General features: G+C 35.4%; 1 protein-coding gene across 1 annotated transcript in view; it reads right to left on the reverse strand.

Moving 5' to 3' along the window:
- The window catches only part of Col5a2 (collagen type V alpha 2 chain), a 132,701-nt gene that overhangs the window by 52,014 nt on the left and 65,844 nt on the right, over positions 1 to 14,843 (reverse strand). The window contains exons 2-6 of the mRNA XM_051153772.1: positions 10,855 to 11,079; positions 7,399 to 7,412; positions 6,098 to 6,130; positions 5,117 to 5,149; positions 3,757 to 3,810 (exon numbers count right to left, since the gene is read on the reverse strand). Coding sequence (XP_051009729.1) covers positions 3,757 to 3,810; positions 5,117 to 5,149; positions 6,098 to 6,130; positions 7,399 to 7,412; positions 10,855 to 11,079 — 359 coding nt within the window. The remainder of the gene's footprint in view (positions 1 to 3,756; positions 3,811 to 5,116; positions 5,150 to 6,097; positions 6,131 to 7,398; positions 7,413 to 10,854; positions 11,080 to 14,843) is intronic.

Consider the following 14,843-nt stretch of genomic DNA (forward strand, 5'->3'; position numbering starts at 1 on the left):
CTGGCCTTTTCTGAAGGGAAACGGAGAGGGAGTGGATCTGGGGAGATCAGAGCTGGAGAGGGAGGGGCGGCTGTGGTCAGGAGGTATTGGATGAGAGAAGAATACATGTTTAAAAAGAGGAAGCCTGGCAGGGTTTCCCTATGCTCTCATAAATAATTACTCTCCATTCTTTTTTCACCCAAACACTGGATTGTATTTGACCAAAAATCTCTACCTTGGGGCAAAAATAGGAAGCAACTACCTCACTATTGAGAGATGGGAGGTGGGAGATTAGAAGTTCTGGGGATTAGGTTCATTGTCTGAACCTAATTCTGAAACTATGATCACTGTTTCCAAGTGACTATTGGGCAGTGTCATAAATACATGTAATATACAAGTACACTGATAAAATATCTTTAATGTTTAACCGCCCAGGCTTCATCAGACAGAATTCACCTTTAGCCTGTCATTTTCATTCGGCAGTGACACCTGGAGAGCTAAAAGCATCAAAATTATGAATACTGTGAAGTAGCTCAATGGGACAGCAACAAAGAAGTCATGGGAGAACGAGAACATCTAATGTCTTCCCCCAATATACCCCAACATCCTTGGGACACTGTCATTCAACTATAGGCCTACAGATTCCATCCTCATGGCAGTTCCATTGTAGAAGTTCTGGCTTCACATTCTCTGCATGGTGAAATGTGTGGACGCTTTTAAATTATTTATTTATTTATTTATTTATTCACTTTAAATCTAATTGTAGCCCCCTCCTCCCAGTCCCATCCTCCTTTCCTCTTCCTGATCCCACCCCCTATTCCTAAGAAAAGGGTAGCCCCATCCCACTAACCCATACCAGCACATCAAATCACATCAGGACTGAGTGCATCCTCTTCCCCTGTGGCCTGACAAGGCAGCCCCACCCAGGAAACTGATCATAAAGCAGGCAACAGAGTCTACGTCAGAGACAGCCCTCAATCCCCTTACTAGGGGACCCACATGAAGCCTGAACTAACCATCCGTCAGCTACATCTGTATAGGGAGCCTAGGTTCAGTCTATGCATGGTCCTGGGTTGGTGTTTCCGTCTCCACAAGCCCTTCTGGGGTCAGGTTAGTTGGTTCTGTTGGTCTTCTTGTGGAGCTCCTGTCACCTCCCGATCCTTCTATCCTTCCCCCAACTTTTCCACAAGATTCTCAATGCTTCACATGTTTATCTCAGCAACTGTTTAAATCCACTGCTGGGTGGAGCCTCTCAAAGGACAACCATGCGAGGCCATATCTGCAAGTAATAGCATCACGGGTTGGCTCTCTCCCATGGGGTGGGTCTCAGGCTGGGCCAAGCATTGGTTGGACATTCCCTCAATCTCTACTCTATCTTTATCCCTGAACATCTTGCAGGCAAGGAAACCAATTAAAATGAAATCCATTGAACCTAAAAAGCTTCTGTAAGGCAAAAGACACTGTCATTGGAACAAAACGGTAGTCTAGAGATTGGGAAAAGATCTTCACTAATCCTGTATCTGATAACAGCTAATATAAAAATATATTTTAAAAACTCAATAAATTAAACACCAAGAAATAAAATAATCCAATTAAAAATCGGATACCAGCCTAAAAAGAGAATTCTCCACACAGGAATATTGAATGGCCAAGAAGCACTTTAAAGATATGCTCAACATCCTTAGCCATCAGGGAAATGTAAATCCAAACAACTCTGAGATTCCATCTTTCACCTACAGAATGGCTAAGATCAAAAACTCAAGTGACAGCACATGCTGGTGAGGATGTAGAGAAAGGGGAACACTCCTCCATTGCTGAAGAGAGTGCAAATTTGTACAACCACTTTGGAAATCAATCTGGCACTTTCTCAAGACCCAGCTATTCCACTCCTGAGCATACACCCAAAGTATGTTCTACTTTACAACAATGATATTTGCTCAACTATGTTCATAGAAGCTTTATTTGTTTTTGTTTTTGTTTTTTAGATTTGTTTACTTATTATGTATACAGCATCCTGACTGCATGTGCGCCTGCCTACCAGAAGAGGGCACCAGATCTCATCATAGATGGTTATGAGCCACCATGTGGTTGCTGGGAAATGAACTCAGCACTCTGGAAGAACAGACATCCTTCTAGCTCCACAGCTTTATTTCTAATAGTCAGAATCTGGAAACAACCTAAATGTCCCTCAATCAAAGGATGGATACAGAAACTGTGGTACATTTACACAATGGAATACTACTCAGCTATTAATAACAAGGAAATCATGAAATTTGTAGGCAATGGGATAGAACTAAAAAATATCATTCTGCTTGAGGTAACACATATCTAGAAAGACACACATGGTATGTACTCACTTATACATGGATTTTAGTCATATAGTACAAGATAAATATACTACAGTTCACAGACTCAAAGAAGATAAGTAACAAAGAGGACCCAAGAGAGGATGCTTAAATCTCACACAGAAGGGGAAATAGGATAGATAGTAGAAGTGGTTGAAGAGAGGGAACAAGGTGGGAGAGGGAACATGAGGAGAAATGAGGACAAAGATCAGATCTGGGGAGACTGGGGCAGGAAGACAGATGGCCTGGAGAGAGAAGAAAAACTATGCTTAACAGTACCTCTGTAACAAGCTGGAGACCTAAGACAGGGTCTGGGAAGACATGAGGGTGACTCTAGCTGAGACTCCTAGTAGCATGGTTTATGAGGAATGAAGAGGACGCTCTCTAACTAGACAGGGCTCCTGAAGGACAGAGAGGTGCACTAACCCACGCACAAAATCTTTGACTGTGTAGATGCCTTTTGAAGAATTTAGCATCAAGTTTTTATAACAATGTAACCTAAAATATATTCCACTCATATAAGTCATATATTTCCCCTTGCTTATCTATTTCTTCCATTTACATATTACAAACATATATTTAGATAGCTAAAATTCTATTGAAAATTAAGTTTAGTAGGTAGAGGTAGAGGTAAAAATTAAGTGACATGATTTTTTTATTGAAATATGGGATAATAATAGACACAAAATGTTAATCCAGTTATTCAATATATAAAACATCTTAGATTTTATGGTGAGATGTAAAAATATGTACTTATAAGAAGAGGAAAAATATGGTTTGTAAGGAAGTAGATAATGAAATAATGAATGTATATGGTGAGCGGGTGACACCATGCATTAGTTAAAAGGCATACAGATTTTAGTTTTAACTTGTTTTAGTTATAACTTCTTGGTTTTTGTTAACAGTGTTCATTTTTTTCAATTGTTAAGCCTCTGTAGTGGCTACACCATGAAAAGAAAAATAATTCTTCTAGAAAATGAATTTTCTGTGTATCCCTTGAAAGAACACTGCATGCATTAATAACGTCTTTTTCCTCTATCCAGTTGGCTATTGTAACAGCCACCAAACATCACACAGTTTGGGTGTTTTGCTTTAATTGCACACATTTGGCCTTGTTTACTCATGAATGACAACTTCTGGATGCAACATGGGTGCATTAACCATGCTTGCTTAGTCGCCTTGATTACATCTGACTTATAAAGAATAAGTTATTGCAATTGTGCTCTCTAGTAAATGGTGGGCAATAATTTTCATGCAAAAATTTCCTCTGAATGTGGAGAACTGTAAGATCATTTCCCAGTGGGAATTCTTTGTGGCATTTAATGGAAGTGACAGAGTAACAGTATCTCTGGTGCCCTTACTTCATTCAAGGGGAAAGAGCAAATTGACCCATTTGATACACATTGTGGGGAAAAATCTACTGCCAACTTACGGGTCTTCCTTTGGGGCCTCGGTCCCCTCTAGGTCCTTGTGATCCTGGAGGGCCCTAAAACATAAGTTATGATTATAAATATAGACATTTATGGACATTTTAAAGAATGAAATTGATAAAAGAACATTGAAACAGAAATATCACATTTCCCATTTAGAGCAGCTGAAGGCTGGAACAACATCTGTAATTATGCGTGTCCTATACACAAAAGGGCTGAGAGTTTTAAGGGTGGCGTTTGAATATCTGTAAAGAATTAGGTGACAAATAAAGGTGCAGTGGAGCTAAACACATCAGTTTAACTAGTAATTGCAAATTTTAAGCACCATTTTCACAGACTTCTCGTAATGTAAGTCCTTGGCCGTTAAGATCTAGATATGAAGACTCACATAAAAGGGTGAACCCTACATTTTGAATAATCTGATAAAATCCATTAGCTCAAATTGGTACAGAATGAGCCAGATGATTTGCCACTGATCTACCTGCTGCTGTCAGCCTACTGCTGTTTCATGTATATTCACTTAGTGACTTAATATTTTATCTCTACAGTACACACACACACACACACACACACACACACACACACACACACACATGCACGCCTTATAATATCTCAAATTATAACTGCCACAGTTTCTGCCCTACTTATAGATACTTTGTTTCCAAATTGTTATTTGTTTCATCATATAATATTGCCTCTGTTGTTTTATCTAAAATACTTTACAGGCTGGCCCTGAAACTCTTTATAACAAAAGATGTTCTTGCCTTAGCCTCCTGAAAAGCAGGAACTATGTGTCTTATTGACATGCCCTGCTCAACAACACAGTGTAAAAGCAGAAACTTCCATAGGGCTAAAACAAGTCCATTATACCTATGTGAGTATTTTGCTTTGAGATTTAAATGGTATGTATATGAATATACATTATTTATTAGTTACCTGAAAGTGTTGTTGATAGCCAAACTCAAGATAATTACCTGCATGCAAAGCTAGAAGTCTTTCATGCTGGTTTGTAACTTCTCAAATTCTATTGTAGTATTTTAGTTAGGAAAATAAATCTCTCTTAATCAGTCAGCACACAAATATGCTCTCATTCAAGAACAAGGTTAATCCAAAAAGAACAACCTAAACATAGCTTGTTTTCCCTTTCATCAACAGCAAAGCTAATGCATGAGGAAAAAGTAAAGTTTATCAACTTCACGGAGAAACCGACCCTTGTGTGTAATGTATTGCTTCACAATAAAATGTTTGAGATGAACTGTTTTGAGATGTCAACCATCCTTTTGTGCCCTGCTGTTTTCACTTGTATGTCTTGTCAACAAAGATGCTCTGTGTTCACAACAAATACTGGAGGAAGGTACTTACTGCAGGCCCTGGACGACCACGTATGCCTGTTACCTAAAAACCAAACAAGAAACTTTGTAAAGGCAAAGTTTACACAATGAATAAAAACCAAAGCACAATGGAACCTCTTTAAAGATGCAGATGTTCCTAATCAGATGCATTCTTCTGCCTTATGAATTAATGTCACCTAGTTTGAGCTCTAACATAGGAATATAGTGTTTACATGAGACTAGTACACCCCCACTGAAGACAAGAGACAATCCTCATCCTCATGGGTGCTGTGTGACCTTGGACTGAATACTCCTATGTACTAAGCTTCTGCAAGTAGAAATTCACATGCAGACTCAAATGCATCACAGTGTGTATGAAATAACCTCAATCATAGAATTATGTAGATTAATAAATGTCAAATATTACAATATGATATATATCAAACATGAAAAAAGGGAAACTATATAAAGTGTTTACTTCTCAGATGAACTGAGAAAAATAGGGTTTAAAGGTAAAGCAAAAATGTGTATACTACCAAGTAATTAACTATGTAGTCTTTTCTCTTGACAAAAAATCTATAGTTTGAAATGATAACAATTCCATGACATCCATGGTGTGGCTTCTGGTTACCTACAAGGATAAATATGCCCTAAGAATTCTGTATTAACATGAAATTTCAGTCAGGATGAATACATGACACACTTCTAAAAGTATGAAACATTAAAACAAGAACACTAATATTAACTGGCAGTATATATGCATGTAATATATTTAATGCTATAAAACTATGATTTTGTATTGTCAGTCATATGACTATAAAACTTAATGTTATAGAATATTATATACTGAGCCAAATAATATTATATTATGTCTTGTTTCTGTTATATTAAAATTACTCACTATAAAGTAACTTTCTTGAGAGGAAACAATACTATAAAGCATAATAGTTGTGTTTGAAACATATATAATTTCCATATGTGTCACATGCAACATAAACACATATATACTTACAACAGGCACTAATCCCGGTTCTCCTTTTTGTCCCTAGAAAGATTGTTTTTAAAGAAGAAAATTAGAAAATATAAAGTTTGTTGAATAATAACTGTCACACTAGTCTATGGAAACACTGGAGATTTCTAAGAAATGTTAACAATGAGGACAAAAAGTTAAGGTTTAATAATCAAGGCATTTAGTCAGTCATTACTAGTGACCAAAACTTCTAAAGTAAACCAGGCATATGAAATGAGCAAAGCTTTGTTTTTCATCACTTTTCACAGCATCAATAGCACATAATTGACTAGACTTAGAGTCAGGGAGAAGAGATGTAAATACAGAGCATCATTGAATTGTCCCCCAAACATTCAAATCACAAAAGGAAATGCAGCCAAGTGTGTGTTTGAGTTCACACACTTTTTATGAGGCAAGGTTTTCAGTAGCATCAGATACCATTCTTGCCACTTGTTTCTCTTTCATAGTATTCATGGAAAATATCAAGAGTAACAGAAGGCAAATATAGGGCATGTTGGAAAAAGACAACTGCATAAGAAGAGACTGCCAGTCTAGTCTATGTGCTTCAGTGCAGGCACAGCTAGGAAAGTAGACATCAGTCACATTTCATTTGTATAGTAGAACTACAAATTTTTGAATTGCATATACTGATTTTGTTATCTCAGCATATAGATTTAACAATATTGGGTGGCCTGAAACATGTGTATTTCCTCAGAAATTATTTAATGTTATCTGTTTCAGTATTTGTCTTCCTGTGATTTTGATCCCCTTGATGTCATCATTGTATCGTCCTATTTTGCTTCCTTTATGGTCTTGAACCCATTAATATCAACTAGCACATTATAAAATGTCATATTCTGTTGAGCAACTGGGGAGAGCAAGTATGACTTCAACATGCATATCCTGAGTGAAAGGACAGCAGGAGGAATGCATTAGGGTTTACTAATTTCTTCTTTTATGTATATTATTTCATCTAATTATAAAAATAAAATATGTGGAAACTATGGAATTTAGGAGGAAATACACAGAAGATATTAACTGACTTGGCTCCCTGGAGATAGGGTCAACATTCTGAACACTCCCATTGCTTTAATGTTCTCTCATTTACCTAATCAAAGTATTACTGCTATATTCCTAAACTGTCATGTCTTATAAACTACAATGAACATCCCTGTCTATCAATGCATGGTGATATCTCTGATTGATATTTAAAATATGTTTCCAGCCATTTCAGAGCACAGTTTTTGTACAGTCTCAGAAAGAATTTTGCTTGTGAAAAAGGAACCATATCAAGTAAAACTCACCTTTCTTCCTCTACCTACAAAAAGAAAAAAATAAATATGAATTTTATGGAGAAACAACTATGAAAAACATGCTACATATATGCTTTCAACAGTCTACATCCCCAGTAGTATGACAGAGCTCAAAAATTCTCTTGAATTAGTTCCAAAAAAATAGTGCATATGTTGGGAGTATCCTCACATGGCCATAATTTTCTTCATAATATTTATAGAGATTCTAGTGTTAGAAAAATTATAACACTAGGCATCTATATCATAAACTGCATTTGATAAATGTTCCCTGTTATTTATAATATTTTTAATGACTCAAGTGATTTAGTTCAAACGCAAAATGTACAACTCTACATGAGAATCTTTCTTGCGTCTTGTACTTTTTTCGTGGTTCCTGATCTCTGAGCCATGAAAAGCCACTATTACTGGATTCATGTAGATTATTATAATCTTTTTCATAAATGAGAAAATAACAACAGACACCTTATAATTTTTCCATATTCTCCTTCTCTTGTCTGCTTATAGTTACAGATATTTAAATCATACAAATCATTACATATAAGTTTTATATTTTATTTTCAATGATGATCTTATTTCATGAATCCAGTACAGTCCACTAATAGCACTACTTTCCCCACAATGTAATATTTGGTCTGTTTTGTATTTTTTTGTTACTAAAGACAGCTTTTTATCCTACCAGGATATTTTAGAGAGTGAAAATGAGAGCTACATAGAAGTTGGTGTACTTTCGGGTTTTAATGGACTAGCCAGGAATCATGTTAATGCAAATAATGTTTATATGTGTATATGTACATATATAACCATCTATAAGCCTAGTTTTAAGATAAGTATGGAGTAAGTTTAAGGAGTAAAACTCTTTGAAAAAATGGATACAGACAACCACCATTTGACGTGTTATCAATATACCACCAGCAGCAACTACTGCTGCAATCAGTAAACAAAACCCCCAGCAACAATCATTGACATACTGTGCCAGCAAGCTCTACAGTACTATTCAACGTGCAAGGCAAAACAGTATGACGTAGGTTTCTATGTTGATTTTAAGGGAACTGACAAGTCTCATAACTGAGTTTCCTCTTAAGCTTATGCTATTTCCTTCCTATGTTTTTAATTGCAATTTTAATTATTTATAGCTATGATTTCTCTTTATACAAAGTATAGTTATAATTTGTAAATTGAGTTTCAAATTTGCTTTATTTTTATTTTTTGCATGCCAATGTTCGTTTCTGCTTTTGTTTTCTTTCTTTGTTTGCATGTGGAGAAATAAACCTAAGGCCTTACTAATGGTAGGTGAGTACCACTGGCTGGACGGAAGCCTGAGAAAAGGGCTTTTATACTTCAGGGCTGAAAAATAATTCTATCATCTGTGACATGAGTAGAATTCCCTTTTTATCATATTTATATCAGCTATTTGGGTTCTTCCTGCTGCAGGATGTATGACTGTTATCAGTCTATAATTCTTCTAAGATTAATCTATCCTAAAGGTCTTAACAGTGTTTAATATCCATCACAAGAATATACTAGGACATTCACATGTTCACATTTTTCAGCTTGTTCTGCTCCAATGCATTAGTTTCTTCTTTGGGGACTTTTCAAGAATGCGTTTATCTTCTACAAATACTATACCTTTTAATATATTTAATTCTTCTTGATTTTAGAGTATTATTTTCCTCTTTCCATTGATGTCATCTATACACCTTCTGGAATTTTTGCACTATCTCCTTGTTATTCAACTTCTTATTTCATCTTTTACAGTTTAACTTTTCATCCTATTATACGTTCACGCTACTGCACATTGTTCCTGCTGAAATACATTTTTTCTTAGACACAATTATGACTTTACTAGGTTTTTAGCTGGAAGTACAGTTTAGTTCTTATTTAATACAGCTTATTTATGTAGACAGTGCCCAGCACTCAGAATGCTCAAGGCTATTTTTGGCTAAATCAATTAAAGGCCAGCTTAGTATACATTAGAACTTGTCTCAAAAGAAGTTTTACAATTATTTAGACTATTGTGATAGTTCAGTTTGGTATGGGTTTTGATGCCTGATATTTAGCTCCTGTTAACCTTGAGCTTAGTATGTAGCTGGAGGCTAACTTTGAACTCTTGATCTTCCTACCTCACTTGTCACCTCCTGAAATTAAAGGTATGTTCCAGTCCACTCAACCCCAGAAACTTTATCTGACGTATGGCCGCATATATTCCAGTGTACTGTTTGTCTCATAAATTTAACTGAAATCTTTTTGTGTTTTATTTCTGGCAATCTGTTGCCATTTATTTTCACTATTCCCCTTGGAATAAGTTGCACTCTCCTACACTGATTATTGGTAGGAACTTATATATTTTGCTTTCTGACATTGGATGATATATTTCCATTTGTTATTGTTTATGCCACAGAGCTAATTGTACTTCTTCTTGGGATTATATGAAATTATGACTGTTTCTAATAGCTTTTGTGTCTTGATTCTTATCATTATATGACCCATATTTAGCACGCTGTACAAATTTGAGTTTAAGTATTTATTTTAGATGTATTGTTTCTGCAAAATAATACCAAGATGAAAAGACACAAGTTACTGTCTAAAATTTCTACATATGTGTTGTTGAATATTTTATTGTATTGTTGTTATTTTTGATGGAATTTATGAAAAGGCAAATGAAGCTTTGATAATGTCTTGACAATTACTAGTACAAGAACTGAAGTGAACAACCTAAAAGCTAAATGTTGGTTTTATCTAACCCATTATAACACACAAATGATAATGTTTGTCTGTCTCTTTGATTCATAATAAGATATATGACAGCAATTAAACAGATTTTTCTTTTAAAAATGTTTAAAAACCTAGAATTTATGCCATGCTTTTCTAAAATTAAAAAAAAAAAAAAGACTCTATTTCCTCCTATTTTGTGGTCCACATCAATCACATCCTGGATTTTTTTGAGACAATGTAAGGGAAGTTGCTAAAGCAGCAAATTATATTTGAAATAATTATATTCTATAGAGTGAAGCTTGTACCAGAGACGCTAAATATGATTTCTACATTTCTTGGCATTATGCCATGGAATAGAAAGTCTACAGAATGTTATGGAGGCACCTTTCATAAACACAATAATAGCAGCCATTTATAACGCTCAAAATATTCTTTAATTAGAAATAACTATTCAAAATAAGATCCTTTGATAGTTAAGAAATCAAGAAATTATAGTCTATTTCTATTTTAATTGGCCTAAGTAGGGAAAAATAGGGTCCCTACTTGCTCTGAGAGACTCATAAAAGTGTTTAAAAAAATATTTATACTTTTATGATTCAAAATCATTATCCCCCTAGGTCACTGCATTAGTTGCAATGATTATTCACTTGGATTACTAAATTCTGAAAGCAATAATCACTGGAAAACAAAGGTGAGCCACCAGTTCTATTCTGAAACAGCTTTGAGCACTCTTACCAAAATTAGTATCTCCACCTCCAGATGTTTGTGGGCATACTGAGCAGCACTCCCCAGGGGGTACTGTAGGATTGACACAGTTGAGCACCTCTAGGCACACTATCTGGTCACAGAGAATGGCACCATTGTCACAGACACATATTTGACACGGAGAAGGTTTCCAAATGTCTCTATTTAAATACATCTGGCCATTTTGAGTGCAGGCTATTTCTTCATCATATTCATCTGAAATAAAAAGAAAAGAGGTTAATAATCTAAATTTTTATCATTTTGAAGTGTTTGAGTTAATTTATCTTTTTGGTTTTGAAAAGTTCTAGGAAGTTACCTCCTAAGTTGGGGACTTTGCTTGCTCAATTAAGTCCCTATTGTGCAAGTCTGGTGAGCCAAGTATGGACCCTAGCACCTATGTAAAAGTCTCAGCAAGGGTCAGAGCATATATCTGTAACCTAGAGCTTCCAAGTAGATTCCCAGAGTTACACAGGCACTCAGTTTGTCCATGGTCAGTGAGAGACCCTGTTCCAAAATACAGTTAGAAAGCAATGTGGAAGGCATCCAACATCAACCTTTGGGTTACACACACACACACACACACACACACGCACAGAGAGAGAGAGAGAGAGAGAGAGAGAGAGAGAGAGAGAGAGAGAGAGAGAGAGAGATATGATTGGGGTAGGGGTGGAGCTAAGAGGTAAGAGGAGGAGGAGGAAGAGCAAAAAGAGAAAGAGTTAATCTCCATAGGAGATGAAAGATAGATGAATTTCTTTTATTTAGTGTGTACATAAAATAATGATATGTTCATCATGAAATGATGAGTGAAATGTGCATTCCCCTAATAGATAAAGAAAAAAATTATCTAAAGTATGCTTTATAGCCAAAGCATGCATCTCATAAGGTTTTAATTTTGAAATTATTAGTGATAGAACATGATAAAGTTTAGTACAGAGGGACTGAAAGAAACCATTTTAAAAGAGAGAGCAAAAGAGAATTTCCAGAGCATAATCTCAGTACACATGAGCCTTACATGACTTTCAGTTTACTGGAGATTATATACAAATACATCCCATGGAAGGACTTCAAGAAGACTCATGTACTGGGAGATTCCAAAGAATACCTTTTGAGAATTGATTTAAACATGAAGGAAAATTAAATAACCAGTGCATATCTCATGGATTAGGTTTCTATTATACAAACCTAAAGGAACTCATTTGTTAAATTTTAACAGAAACACAAAATTTATAAAGATAATGAGGAGATTATCATTACATTGAAATCAGTTAAGGGAAGTTATAGCAAAAACAATAGAGTGTGTAGTTGTGTAACTTTAATAATTATCTTTCTATATTTAGACATAAGTCATTTTAATATTTGAAAATATGTGCATGTGTACATATGGAGTAATAAGAATTATAAATTAAAATACATGTATTATATGCTTAGCTTCAATTTTTATAGGAAGCCAATCTATGCTTGTTTTTATATCAAAAATGCAAAGTGGACATTGCACAGTGCTTAATACTCAGGCACTGCTCAGCTCCTTAGTGCCAGTCCTACCCCCCATGGTCTTTTTCAGCAAGGAGACAGTGAGTTCCCTTGCTTAGACCCATCTATGTCCCTCCAGAACTTCCTGCAACAACCCTACAGAGGAAAATGGGCATTTCAACCCTACTAAGAGTTTGTCCTCACCTGAACATTTTAAATGCCTCTGCCGAAAGAAGTAAGGCAATTGAACAGAGAAAGGGGGTGTGGAACATTCATGTAACAAACTTCTCCAGATGCTGAAGTCCCAGGACAGAAACAGAAACAACGTGACTGTGCCCAGTTCTCTCTCATCAATAGACAGGTCATCTACTGGGGGAGACACCTGTACCACAACCCCACCGTCTAGGTTAGTTATCATTGCAGAAGAGGAAGCGGTAAGATTGTGAGAGCCTGTCTAGGCCGGCCAGGACTACCTAGTGAGATCCTATATCAATATTTCAAAAGAGAAAGGAAGGAAGGAGAGAGGGAGGGAGAGAGGGAGGGAGGAAGAAACAGAGATGAAAGAAAAAATGGAGTGTAATATAAGGAAACAGTGGCTGCTGTCAAACAGTGTGTCACAGACAAATAACAGTTGCACACGTGAGCTCACATTAGCAGTAACTGACTGCACAAGATCAAACCAATACAACCTCAGAATGAGAGGGGCTGGGTTCATAAGGTCCCACCCCTAGTTGAGGATTTATTGGCAACTTATCGCTTCTGGGAAAGGGAGAAAGTTGGCTTATTTTCAAGGATGACCCCTGCTCTAGTATATTTTCCTATGCCCATGCACATTCAGGCAGCACTACATGAACTCTGGGTTTAAAGAAAAAGCATATAATATTAGAAAGACTACATGGCAAGAAGATAACAGAGAAATTGTAGAGGAGAAAATGGGGATGGGTAGTCACTGCATTATGTACATGTATGAAATCCTCAAACAATAAAATATGTTTTATTTGCATTTGAAATCAGTTTTAAGCACTCTACTTCTAAAACAAACATTCTCCAAAGCATGAGCTATATAAATATGTATTTATATCCATAATGAATTGAACGGTTACATTAAATAGAAAAATTAATAATAACTTCTGGGCAAGCAAGATGGTTCCGTACATAAAGGCATTTTAGGCAAGACTGATAACCTGAGCTCAACTCCTAGGAGAATCCAGAGTGAAAAAGGGGCAGACCCCAAAGTTGTCCTCTGATTTCCATGCTTGAGTCATGCATGCCCTATCTACATATAAACATTTCAGTAGCCATATATAATAAATGAAAAATAAATTTTTTAAAATAAAAAACTTTGTTTATTAAGTTTTATGGTTGAGGAAACAGTATCTATCTACTGGTTTTAAATTAATTGATTAAAATAAAATTCCCCATAAAGCCAAATAGCTATTTCTCTCACAATGTGGGTGATCAAGGATGGATATCAGTAATGCGCAAATATATTAATGTAGGTGAGGCATTAGTGAGTATGTGCTGTTTGTTCAAGCATTAAAAGCATATGCATTCTTCCTTTAAAAATATATTACTATGGAGCATGGTATATTTAATGTTATATACAATATTATGAAATTATAGTTACTGCTTTAATAAAATTTTGTTTATATAAATTATTATACAATGTGCTAATATTAATTAAATACAATTAATATAGATTGCATTATACAATATAATTTTAATTCTCTAACACATGATATAAACTACAAGTTTATATTTACACATTATGATAAAATATTCTTATATATCATTACATATACTATATTATATAATATATGCAATATAAATCAAATGAAATTTAAAAATTGAGAATATATAAAACAAGATAGTATGCAAAATTTCAATTAAACATTACTAAAATGTGCAATAATATCTTCAGCAGGTGGTTTAATCCTACTTCTGCAGCTACTTCAGGAGAGGTTCCAAAGACTTTGGGAACGCTTTCCATAGCTCACTTGTCTATTTGCAATGCTCAGAGTACTTTTGTCTTAATTAATAAGCTACTTCTAGTCCATCCCTAACTTAAAAGGCTCGTCTTCCTCTATGTCTTCTCCTAGTTACTGCCTGCCTTGTCTAGACAGAGGGATGGATTTTGTTTGATGATATTTTACTTGAAATCAACTTAATTGTCCCATGTTTATAAAAAGTTTCCACCAATCTGTTTTTTTAACAAATTGTCTAAATACAGTCCCTAATCACTAGATGGCAGAGCAAACTACCATCTTATAACAGTAAACAATTGGAACCTAAGTTTTTAAAAGCCTGCTTGCCAACTATGAGCCACACCCCATAGTTCCATTTCTTAATAGTTTAATGCAAAAGCACCTGCATAGAAGATCTCAAGTTCAAAGCTAGGTGGTGCTATGTCATGATACATTACCTGAAAAAAAAAAAAAAAAAAAAAGATAGGGGGCATGGGGGAGGAGCGAACAGGATGGAAAGACAGTGTCAGGGGTTATAAGTTTCTC

Source organism: Acomys russatus, chromosome 12 (assembly GCF_903995435.1).
Source record: "Acomys russatus chromosome 12, mAcoRus1.1, whole genome shotgun sequence".
Taxonomy (NCBI): domain Eukaryota; kingdom Metazoa; phylum Chordata; class Mammalia; order Rodentia; family Muridae; genus Acomys; species Acomys russatus.